Source organism: Ursus americanus, chromosome 13, assembly GCF_024610735.1.
Source record: "Ursus americanus isolate L20-20 chromosome 13, mUrsAme1.1.p, whole genome shotgun sequence".
NCBI lineage: Eukaryota > Metazoa > Chordata > Mammalia > Carnivora > Ursidae > Ursus > Ursus americanus.
The window spans coordinates 21,632,358-21,644,755 of NC_142139.1; the positions used below are offsets into that span (position 1 = coordinate 21,632,358).

The 12,398-nt window shown below is 37.0% G+C and overlaps 1 protein-coding gene across 9 annotated transcripts in view; it reads left to right on the top strand.

Moving 5' to 3' along the window:
- C13H4orf33 (chromosome 13 C4orf33 homolog) overlaps positions 1 to 12,398 on the top strand; it is a 153,174-nt gene that overhangs the window by 15,432 nt on the left and 125,344 nt on the right. For 5 of the 9 annotated variants that reach the window (XM_045798976.2, XM_045798981.2, XM_045798977.2 and 2 more), the window contains 3 exons: positions 697 to 748; positions 890 to 1,089; positions 4,664 to 7,555. In XM_045798976.2, coding sequence (XP_045654932.1) covers positions 697 to 748; positions 890 to 1,089; positions 4,664 to 4,769 — 358 coding nt within the window. In that variant the 3' untranslated portion in view covers positions 4,770 to 7,555. Of the gene's footprint in view, positions 1 to 696; positions 749 to 889; positions 1,090 to 4,663; positions 7,556 to 12,398 lie in introns of those variants that run through there. The other 4 variants (XR_006779885.2, XM_045798979.2, XM_045798978.2 and 1 more) reach the window with 1 other exon arrangement.

The window sequence follows — 12,398 nt, forward strand, 5'->3', positions numbered from 1 at the left end:
TGAAATCCTTTGTTTCTTACTGACCTGGCTAATCCCAATTATGCTCTCTTAATAGAATTACATCTGAGGATATATTTTGTTTATCTTTGAAAATGTGTCATCAGTGTCTGAAACTAATGGTAAAAAGCAGGAAAATACAAGAGGCAGGCAGGTCGAGGACAGTTGTGCAAGAGCATAGATACAAATTAAAATCTTCAGCCTGTTCACTTGTATTAGACAATCTGTGTTTTTATTTCTACCTTCCTAATGAGCTTCAAGATAGTTTTCTTACAGAAATAACCTTTAGTAAAGTTGTTGGATTCAGACTTAGAAATTGGTTCCAGCTTCCCTTAGGGTACTTTAGTTTTCGAAATGGGTTTTATTATGCGCACCAAGTATCCCCCCACCCCTTTTTCATACTGTGTACCATCTAACCAGTTGAAGTATTTTATATAATTTCTTATTTACAGACTATAAAAAGCAGTTTGGACATGTGTAAGCTTTATGCATTTGACTGCAGTTGTCTGAAAAATGATAAACAGAGATATTTCTAAGTAACTGAACACACTGGTTCTCCCTGTAATTATCCAATATACATATTGCATCTTTTAATTATTTGGAAATTTAGTTATAAGGACATATTGAATATATGAAGGAAAGTAAAGAAAATAACATTTGTTTCTTTCAAACACTCATGACAAATTTTAATTTTGACAGTCATGGACAACATTTGGTGCTCTTACTCTCTGGAAGAAGAAATGTGTGGAAAGTAAGTAAATAAAAATATTAGATAAAATCCTTAAATGTAATCTTTAAGATATATATGTCATATGCAAAAGATATATATATCTTATAAAGTGTTTAAAGTATAAATCTGAATTTACCTTTTGTGTTTCACATGTTTCTGTAGCAAGAACTTGCTCTGTCATACAAAGTGTCTAGAGGGGAGAAAAAGTGGGAAGGCAGAGCTTATCTTCCTTGGAGTTATTTTCCACCAAATGTGACAAGATTCAATTCATTTGCAATTCATGGATCAAAAGATAAAAGAAACTATGAAGCGCTTTACCCAGTACCTCAACATGAACTGCAACAAGGACAAAAACCTGATTTGTAAGTAGAAAATAAATGAAGATAGGTTCCAACTCTGAGTTTTTGGAAACTAATTTTGGGTAGAACAGTAGTAACATTTTTGACTCCAAGAAAACATGTGTACGAATACCTAGTAGAGTCATGTGTTCCCTGATGGTCCTAAATACTTGACAGCCTGACTTTGGAGAGACATAGTCTCTCTTACTGCTGTCAGTAGAGCGCTTATATTTCCATAGTGGTATGAGAAAAGTCTTGCTTAGTGAGTATTGCAACAGCAAGTATCAAAGTATGGTTGCACATTCATTTATGATCCCTTTCAGAGTTAAATGGCCAGAGAGATCTGTGTTTTCTGATATGAGTAAAGGGTTAATAAATTCTTTCTTGCTGTTTTGAGAATGTGACCTTCAGTTAACTCTCTAGCTCTCTTCCCCTGGTAACCTCATAAGGATAAAAATGTCAACTGTATTTCTAGGCAACTTTGCCTGTCATAATAATGACCCTTAATTGGTAAATTGATTCTGATCTGAGAGGAATTATGAATAAACTCTGAATACCCCTAATAGGGGGCACATGGCTTTGGGATTTCCTTTTAGCAGTCTTGTTTCCCATGGGGATGCTAGAAACTGTGCCTGTGGAGTTATTATTACAAGAGATATTGGCTCCTGTGGGGCAGCAAGCATGTAAGCTAAGGTATCTCCTACACTTTCTCATTTTGAGTCTTAGCTCTTTGCACCTGAAGCTGTCACTTAAGGAGACTGTGGCTCCTGGCCAGCCTTATAAGTGCCTCATGGACTGCTATAAACACTATAAAGGCAGATGCTGCACTGAGGCAAGCTAAGATTCCTGGTCTGTATCTCTCTGGGTATACTTGGTGTGGCCGAGTCTGGTGAGATTGTATGTTTAGAAGAGCCTAACAGAGATATCCTGGTGGGCTTTGTACCATGGTAGACTGACTTTCCTGCCTTTTTACCCTTAGAAAGTGCTATACTGTCTTCCTTCTCCCTGTTAACTTTCTCCTTCCTGTCATGCTCTTACTTCAGTCACTTTGCCTTTATCTTCTCTAGCCTATTCCTTTATTCCGTTGACACACATTTCCCTTCGCTTTTGTCCCCAGTCCTGACCCCTTTTCTTATCCTTCCCTGTTGCCTTTCTCTTCTTGCTGCCTCTTATCCATCTCCGTTATTTCTCTAACCTCTTTTTTTATTTTAATTTTGAAAAATTGAAGTGTAGTTAATACACAATGTTACATTAGTTGCAGGTGTACAACATGATTCAAAAATCTTTTTTTTTTTTTATGTTATGTGAGTCACCATACAGTACATCATTAGTTTTTGATGTAGCATTCCATGATTCATTGTTTGCATATAACACCCAGTGCTCATTGCAATACATGCCCTCCTTAATACCCATCACCGGGGTAGCCCATCCCCCCACTCTAAAACCCTCAGTTTGTTTCCCAGAGTCCATAGTCTCCCATGGTTTGTCTCCCCTTCTGATATCCCCCCTTCATTTTTCCCCTTCCTTCTCCTAATGATCTCCCTGCTATTCCTTATGTTTCACAAATAAGTGAAACCATATGATAATTGTCTTTATCTGCTTGACTTATTTCACTTACCATAATCTCCTCCAGTTCCATCCATGTTGATGCAATTGTTGGGTAATCATCCTTTCTGATGGCTGAGTAATATTCCATTGTATATATGGACCACATCTTCTTTTGAAGGGCATCTGTTGAAGGGCATCTCGGCTCCTTCCACAGTTTGGCTATTGTGGACAATGCTGCTATGAACATTGGGGTGCATATGGCCCTTCTTTTCACTACATCTGTATCTTTGGGGTAAATACCTGGTAGTGCAATGGCTGGATCATAGGGTAGCTCAATTTTTAACTTTTTGAGGAAACTCCACACTGTTTTCCAAAATGGCTGTACCAACTTGGATTCCTACCAACAGTATAAGAGGGTTCCCCTTTCTCCACATCCTTTCCAACATTTGTTGTTTCTTGCCTTGTCAGTTTTTGCCATTCTAACTGACGTAAGGTGGTATCTCAATGTGGTTTTGAACTGAATTTCACTGATGCTAATGATGTTGAACATTTTTTCATATGTCTGTTAGCCATTCGTATGTCTTCATTGGAAAAGTGTCTGTTCATATCTTCTGCCCTTTTTTGATTTGATTATTTATTTTTTGGGCGTTGAATTTGAGAAATTCTTTATAGATTTTGGATACCAGCCTTTTACCTGTGGTGTCATTTGCAAATATCTTCTCCCGTTCCGTGGGTTGCCTCTTTGTTTTGTTGACTGTTTCCTTTGCTGTGCAGAAGCTTTTTTATCTTGATGTAGTCTCAAAAGTTAATTTTTGCTTTTGTTTCCCTTGCCTTTGGAGATGTGTCATGAAAGAAGTTGCTGTGGCCAATGTTGAAGACGTTACTGTCTATGTTCTCCTCTATGATTTTGATGGGTTCCTGTCTCACATCGAGGTCTTTTATCCATTTAGAGTTTATCTTTATGTATGGTGTGAGAGAATGATCGAGTTTCATTCTTCTGTATATACCTGTCCAATTTTCCTAGCACCATTTATTGAAGAGACTGTCTTTTTTCCATTGGATGTTTTTCCCTGCTTTGTTGAAGATTAGTTGACCATGATTCAGCAAATCTATATATTATGCTATGCTCACAACTGTAGCTACCATCAGTCTCTGTACAAAGAATGCTATTATAATACTATTGACTATATTCCCTAGACTGTACTTTTTATCCCTGTGACTTACTCATTTCGTAACTGGAAGTTTCCTTAACTTCTTAATTCTGGATTGACAGTGTGACTCTAAACCAGGTTCAGCGTGGTTCAGCCTGGCTGGGGGTGCAGAATGGGACAGGAATCCAGATGAGTCACTCAGGGCCCTCATATCAATATGGCTTGTTTCTCTGGCTTTTCACCAGCTAATGCCTTCCTGTATTCAGGCTCCTCATTTACAAGTTATTGGGGACTTACCCTAGATAAAAGTGTGAGTATACCATTGGTCAAGGTAGAGTCAGGGCAGAATGATTTCCTGCACAGCTGAGATCCACTGTAACATGTTAGTTAAGCCTTTGTCTCCTCATTAAGCCAGACTACTTAAATGGTTTTCCTAGAAAGAAAAGAAGTAGAATTAAATCTCTTTTACATTCACCTCTATTGCCTGGTAAAGTAGTCTATCTCTAAGTTATGGAAGTGAAACTTTAAAACCGTTATCTATATGGCATATAAAGTATATCAAAATTTAATGTAAAAACATCTCTAAGAGTTTAATATTTGTTTAAGGCTAGATAGAATGAGTCAGGTTTTTGAGGGTTGATTTTTATTTCTTCCCTCAGTTATGAGGGAGCTTTTCTAGAATTAAGAAGAGGATGTTTTGAGATGTGGGTGAATTTCAGAGCTAAGTGTTTAATAGCAAGAGTGAGAAAGTTGTACAGGTAGAATACATCTTACCTTTGGTATTTTTAAAATAGAAGGTGTTCTGTCACAAATGTGGTAAGATAAATAGCCCTTCAGGACAACTATTTCACAAATGCTTAATTCATTTCAATTCCCACCTCCTTTTTCTTTATGTTTAGCCATCGTCTGGAATACTTCAAGCCTTTCAGTTTTAATACACTGCTTGGAGAAGAATGGAAACAACCAGAATCAGAGCTGTGGTTAATAGAGAAACCTGATGTATAGGAGTATAGTAGATGACCATATCAGTCGTTTCTTCTCTATATCTTTTAAGGTAAACCAATTATAATCTCTTTTAATCACGATACCACCAGCACACTTCAAGAACAACTATTTTCATAGAGGTCAGTGAAAATATAGTATCTTTGCAGCAAGTTGTATATGAGTTAACAAGAAAATAGAAAGTTTGTAGATGACTTTATCTAGAAAGTGAAAATGTTTCTCAGAGTCATTGAGTCTAGGAGCCATCACGTCAATCAGTTCTATCTGCCTTGCATTACCATCACCCCAGATATCCCTGACTCTGTCAACCAACACCATTATTTCTCTTCCCACTTCCCTAAACCTCAGTGAGCCTGAAACTGGAACATCTCTTTTGTGCATTTTCAGTAGAACAGGAGATCCACATCTGTTAAGGCATCATTAAGATATATATGTATTTAACGAGCTGTTTTTCCTGTCTTGTGACTATTTTTAGTCTGTAGAAGGAAATGGAATGAAGTAGTCTTGAATTTGGGGAACAGATTCTATTTTCATTTACAGACAAATGACATTTTCTTAGTGCTGTTAAGCCAGATGCCAAAATATCTTCACTTTACTTTGTAAACATCGAACACTCCTGGTCTAGAATTTTTCAAATTTTGTGTTGTGATATAGTTCAGAGTTTAAAGCCAACTAGTAGATCATCTATGAACTTCTCCACCAAACCTGGTCCTTCACTAGCATTCTTAATTCAGAGATTAGCAGTCTTGCAGAAGAACTTTTTTTTTTTTTAAGAACTTTGATTACTTGTACAGAATACCTAGTTGTCTACCAAACAATATACTTTATCCTCTTCTTTTTTACTAACAGAACTTGAATTTTTAGGGTCACTGCTCAAAAACATTTTTCCAGATTATTTTGCAGATAGAAAAGACATGATAGAACAGTTCAGGTTAATGAGATGTAAGTATACAGTGTTAGGTGGAGCTTCAAGAAAAGATGTTTTAAAGATGAAAGATTCCGCTGCCAGATTCCGCTGCCATGTACCTTTTACCTTTAGTCCTTTTCCCTCCGCCTTCCTTTTTCCTGAATTGCATAATTGAAACCCGAGGTAACACACTAGCTATATTGTATCAATGAGGAGACAATCCAGGGTCAGCTGAGCAGCAAGACAAAGGAGCCTGGGTTCTAAACAGTGCAATAGAGTAATGTATCATATCTGGACTGCCTACCTATCAACTTCTTTATATAAGACAAATAAGCTGCCTAATTTGTTATCCCAAATTGATCTATAGATTCAATACAATCCCAGTTAAAAATCCCAGAAGGCTTTTTTGGGGTATAAATTGACAAACTTACTCAAATTTTATACAGAAATGCAAAGGACCTCAAAATAGCCAAAATAATTTTGAAAAAGAACAAAGTTGGAGAACTTTACGATCTGACTTCAAAACTTACTATTAAGCTTCAGTAATGAAGACAGTGTGACCGTGGCGTAGATTTAGACAAATACATCAATGTATGGAGAATGGAGAAACAAGAAAGAGAACAATATGCAGTCTGTTGATTTTTGACAAAGGTGCCGATGTATTTAGAAAGGGAAAGGATAATCTTTTTAACAAATAGTATCGAAATAACTATAAATATCATGAAAACAAAAACAAAACCTTGACCCCTACTTATCAGCCTAGAGAAAAATTAAATGTAACTGGTGAAATGAAAAAGTTCTGGGAGTAGTCTTTATAATCCAGGGTAGAGAAACATTTTTTTCAAATAGGACATGAAAAGCACTAACATAAAAGAAAGAGAAAGAGAAACTGGACTTCATCAAAATCAAAACTTTCTGTTCATCAAAAGCTTCCATTAAGAAAGTGAAGAAGCAAGCCACAGATTGGAATAAAATATTCAAAATATCCGTATCTGACAATTAACTCTTACCCGGAATATATGAAGAACTCCTATAAACCAGTAATAGAAGGAGGAGCCAGTTAAGGACACTTCACAGAAAAAAAATATACAAAAGGCCAGTAAGTATATAGAAAGTCAACATCACTTATCATCAAGGAAATGTAAATTAAAACCACAACAAGATACCACTAAATGACTAAAATTACAAAATATACACACTGGTTAAATGATTAAAATGAAACAAGACTGACAATATCAAGCAATAATGAGAATGTAGAGTACCTACAACTTTCATACACTATGGATGAAATATCTGGTACAACCACTTTGGAAAACTGGAAATTTCTAAAGCTAAATACCTACTCTGTGAATGAAACTCAGCGGTTTCATTCTTAGATATATACTCCAGAGAAATGAATGTTTATGGCGGTTTTATTCATAACACAAAACTATAAACAAGTTTCTATCCACAGGAGAATGGATAGACAAACTGCAATATAGTCAGACAGTGGAATACTGCTTATAAAATGAATGGACTACATTTATATATAGTGCATGCAATAACCTACATGAATCTCAAAGAATACATTGAGCAAAATAAACCAGATACAACATTCTGTATAACTATTTATATGAAGGCCAGTTATAGGCCAAACTAGGCTATAGTGATGCATCTTAGAACGGTGATTCTCTGGATGAGGACAGGGGATTCAAACTGGCTAGAAAAGGGACATGAAGGAATTTGGGAGGGGTAGTTGAAATGTTTTATATCTTGATCTGTTATACAGCTGCATACATTTGTCAACATTCTGGAATCAAGCAGTATATTTAAGATTTGTGATTTTACTATATGTAAATCATACCTTAATAAAATATTGTTATAAAATAAGCTGTAAATTAAATGGAGTTAACTTCTGTATATTGTTCCATTGAACAGTCACTAGTGCTAGTTAAATGTAGCTTATTAACTAAATTTTTAATTTATTAAGTATTTTTTCTATCTGAAAAGAGAGCTGGTGTAAGATAAATACTGACTTTTACAAAAGACCTTACATGTCTTTTATTATTAAGGTGTTAGTGTTAGGGATCCTAGATAAATTCAAAAAATAATTTAAAAATTGAAAATAGCAACTAACTAATTTAATATGGCAACGATATGCCGGTTTTGGATAGGAAAGCCATATTTAAAGTAATCTACAGTGACTTATAAAATACCTGAAGCAATTTTATAAATGCATATAAAGCTCTCCAAAAAAAGAGAGAGATATTTAGTGTGTCCTGATTTGAGAAGTGAATCAATTATTCTGAATCACAGGTTCAGATATAAAACATAACTGTTTATAATATGGGGAAAAGTAAAGCACAAATATTTTAGATATAACCGTAAAAATATTGAATTTGCATGTTGTGGTTTGTGAACTTTCTAAAACCCAGTAGGGATCCTCTTTTTATCTGTTTAGGTGTCTTTAGAATATCTCTTAACTTTTTTTTCATCTAGATAAGAAATATTTTCCTTCTTCCAATACCATGCAAGCAAAAGCCCTTATATAACCATTTTCTTTTGAAAGGAGCATGCAGTTCAACCACAGAATTTGGAAAATCTGTCCATTAGTAACATAAAAACAGTGCACCCTATAGAAAGTTAGTATTTGAGAGTGGTGTTTGTAATCACTATTTCAAATTTGCTTTTCAACTTCAGGACCATGAAAGAATACTCATTCCTTTGTCTAATATATGTATAAATGCATTTCCTTGCTGTGTTCTGAATTGTTCACTACAGTATCACGCAGATTCTCTCTTCTCACCACCTAAATAGATTACACAGTGCATACATTTATTCAGGTGTTTTCTCATGCTTCTTCACAGCTCCAGTAAAGTGTAAGTCACAGTCCAGGGGGAAATACCGTCGTCCCTCCCACCCCTATCTGCAGTTTTGCTTTCAGTGGTTTCAGTTATCTGTAGTTAACTGCAGTCCAAAAATGTTAAATGGAAAATTCCAGGAAGAAACAATTCATAAGTTTCAAATTGCACACTATTTTGAGTATCCTGATGAAGTCTTGCACTGTCCTGAATCATCTCTTTGTGCAGTGCGTCCACGCTGTATATGTGCTACCCGCCCGTTAGTCACTTAGCCGTCTGGGTTATCAGATCAGCTGTCACAGTATGGCAGTGCTTGTGTTCAAATAATCTTTATTTTACTTAATAATGGCCCCCAGATTCAAGGGTGATGATACTGGCAATTCAGAGATGCCAAAGAAAGCTGGAAAGTGCTTCCTTGAAGTGAAGAGTTGAAAGTTCTCAACTAAATAGGGAAAGGAAAAAAAAATCATATGCTGAGCTTGCTGAGATCTATAGTAAGAACAAATCTTCTATCTGTGAAATTGTGAAGAAGGAAGAAAGAAATTTGTGCTGTTTTTATTGTTATTGATCTCTCACTGTTCCTAATTTATAAATTAAACTTTATCGTAGGCATGAATATAGAGTAAAAAGCATAGTATATAGAGGGCTTGGTACTAACCATGGTTTTAGACATTCACTGGGGGTCTGGGTCATATCCCCTGCAGATAAGGTGGTGGGGAGGGCTACTATATACATTGCATTTTTAGCCAGCAACTACTTTTTTTGTGGTAAAAAAAATTTACCACAGAAAAAATATTTAAGTTTTGCTCCTCCTTTTCCTCGTTTTTAAAACGTTAGGCTTTGGGGGCAGAAGATAATAAATATAATTAATCCGATATTTAAAAAGAAAAAAGGTTACAAATGGGGAAGCAATGATGGGAAGCCCTCAACTCTTTTAGTCATGCTTCAAAGCCCAAGGATCATCTTCTCTTTCCCATTTAAATTTCCATAGTTTTTAACATTGCTCTATTAGAGCTCTTATCCTACTGTCTATTGGAAAGTTCTTCTCGTCCTCTAAACCTAACATTTTTATTCCAGCAACCAGTTGTACTCCGTGAACTCACAGCACCTTGTCTTAGCTGCACTGTGTACCCCTTGTTTCCTGCACCAGGGCTTTGCTGTTGCCTCAGCTGTGTGGAACCCATGCAAGAACCCCCTTACCCATCCTCACACATAGACTATCCTGGATATGTGAGGGAACTAATACCCCATGGGGCAACTCTTGAACAAGGAGAATGGGGGGCAGTAGTTAAATACTCCTCTCTTTTGTTCTTCAAGTTGGCAATTTTGAGGTCCCTTCCACACAGCTCCTCAGAGGGTCACTAAAGGAATCACACTCCAGTTGCCAACTGATAGCAGCTGCAATGGCCAACTAATAACACATGTCATATTGCCTTTTCCTCATTTCCTGTTTTGCTCTTCCTACCTCCCTACTCCTGTTTGTAATTACTTTACCAAAATCAGCCTATGTGCAAGCTCTTGCTCCATGCCTGTTTTATGGGGAACCCAGGCCAAGTCAATTTTTACCTGAAGTGTCTCTAGAAGTAGTCCATCAGGATGGTAATCAGGTACTGTATCATTCTTGGGGCAATTAGTGTTAGGGACGCCTCTGGTGGTGGTGATGAACCTGGTGTAACATCACAGTTATAAAGACTTTCTCCAGAGGTAGACTGGCTTGAGGAGCAGATGAAGGTCAAACATCAGTATAAGTGATAGGTAGCACTTGTCTTGCAGACAGTGGTAATAACAAGGACTGTGAAGTTGACGGCTTTTCTTTTTTAAATAACTCTGACATTGAAATAATTTTATTTGGTATTTCTCCATTAATTAAAAAAAAAAAAAAACGGTTTGGAATTTGGAACGGATTCTGGGAAGATGGTGGAATAGGAAGAACCAGGAATCTCTGTCCCCACCTAGACAACAATTGCACTGGCAGAATGTCTGATACAACATTTTTTTTTTTAATTCTGAAGTCTGTAAAATGTGGAATTGTGGAGTTGATTGCTTTTTGATAAAGTTTTTGGGAGATTCGAGAAGAAACTAGGCAACTACAAGCTCAAGGTATACTGCAAGCATCAGAAAAATGCACCTCAGTATTTGAAAAGCCCTATTTACAGCATCTGGAACACAAAAAATGTGGAAATTCAAACTCAGGGTTTAATAATGAGAATAGCTATGCTACTGAATACCGAGCCTTGACAGGTCTCCTATTTTGAAATGAGGGGTCTCTTACAGAAAGAGCGGGATCCTGAAACCTGGGATGGGGACCATTGTGTGAATGAGCCTGTTCTGGTATATCTTGAACCCCAGATTTTCCTTCACTCACTGGGCTGGCAGAAGCAGCTCCCCTTACTCTTGTTGGAGGCAATCATCTACAACTTGCCTTGACACTTCTCCCCAAAACCTCACCTGAAACAGGTACCTCATAAATAATACTTGTTCTCAAAATATGCCATCTCCTCGCCAGACTTAAAATGAGGGTCAGATTGCAAAACTTCCCAAGGGGGGTGGAAATAATAAGAACATGGAGTGAGAAGTATTGTGCACCCTGAAAGGATACAGGACCTGGAACAAGGGGAGCACATGTGTATCTAGAAAAGTCACTATCTGTGGCTGGAAAGGGAAAAAGTTTATTGACATGGGATGTTAAACTTGGGGCTTAAATCTTGACATGGACACCTGGAACTTGTCTTAATATGCTACCAAGCTAATTCTTGAAATTGGATAAAACGGTGACTTGTACTACATGAAGCAGAAATGCTAAAATTGGCTTGGTGGAGTATTGAGGAAAGGTCAAAGGCTTGGAGAGATGATAATGTCATGATGTTAGACTGTAAATGTATAGTGTTATATGAGACCAGAGAACCCACCATTTGACTGTTTTACCTCGAGGAAAATAGAATAGGGGAGCACTATCATTCTATTATAGCACTATCATTCTATTACTATAATGAGCAGCAAGGCTGGAGTGGCAGTCAGAGTGCATTAACATCAGATATCCATGACTTTAGCTAATAGTCCCAGGTGTACCTAAGAGTGATATGGGTAGCTAGCCATCTTGACTTATAAACCAGAAAAAAAAATTGAGAGCTGGTGAGCAGTAGGCTATTTTCAGCTCTTGGAATAGATCATTTTGGTTTGTCACCCTTTTTGTAGATCTAATCCAGTTTTCAAACCCAGAGCCTATTGACTGAAAGAAAAGCTGGGTCCCCTTAATGAAATAACCAGAAATGTTACCCTAAGAATATATGATAAATATTCTCCTAATTCCTCCCCATAGAGAAATGTGGACATTTAACTAGAATAACTCTAGTCTGAAGAAGGTGACTACTAAGATGTTTGGGATTGCTGAATACAGTAAATTTAGTGACTGAGTTGACATTGATAGGGACCTGAATTGCCATTATGGCCTTCTATTAGAATGGGACACCTGGGGACCAGGTGATCAAAGGAATCTTAGCTAAGAACATTTCATATAAGTTCAATAGGTCCACCCCCCCACCCTGAGGTCATTCCTAGGAGCAAGAGAGGATTTGGCAGCAGTTTTAGCCATGGTGCAATTGGCCCTGTCACCCACTAGATCTGATAACGCTAAAGGTTTCTGTGGTGAATAAGGATGTAGGATAGAGGCTCCGGAAAGCCCCAATAGGAGAGATATAGTGTAGACTCTTTAGGCTTCTGGAGCAATGCGATGCCTTCTTAGCTAAGAATATTTGAAAAGAAGTTCCTGTCATGTCCCTGGCTTCTAGTAAAGAATGAGTACCTGAGCATGGAACATAAAAGTGACTATGACCAGAGCTATCTATCATGAGATAGGTATTATCAAATATACCAAGTCATAAGGTC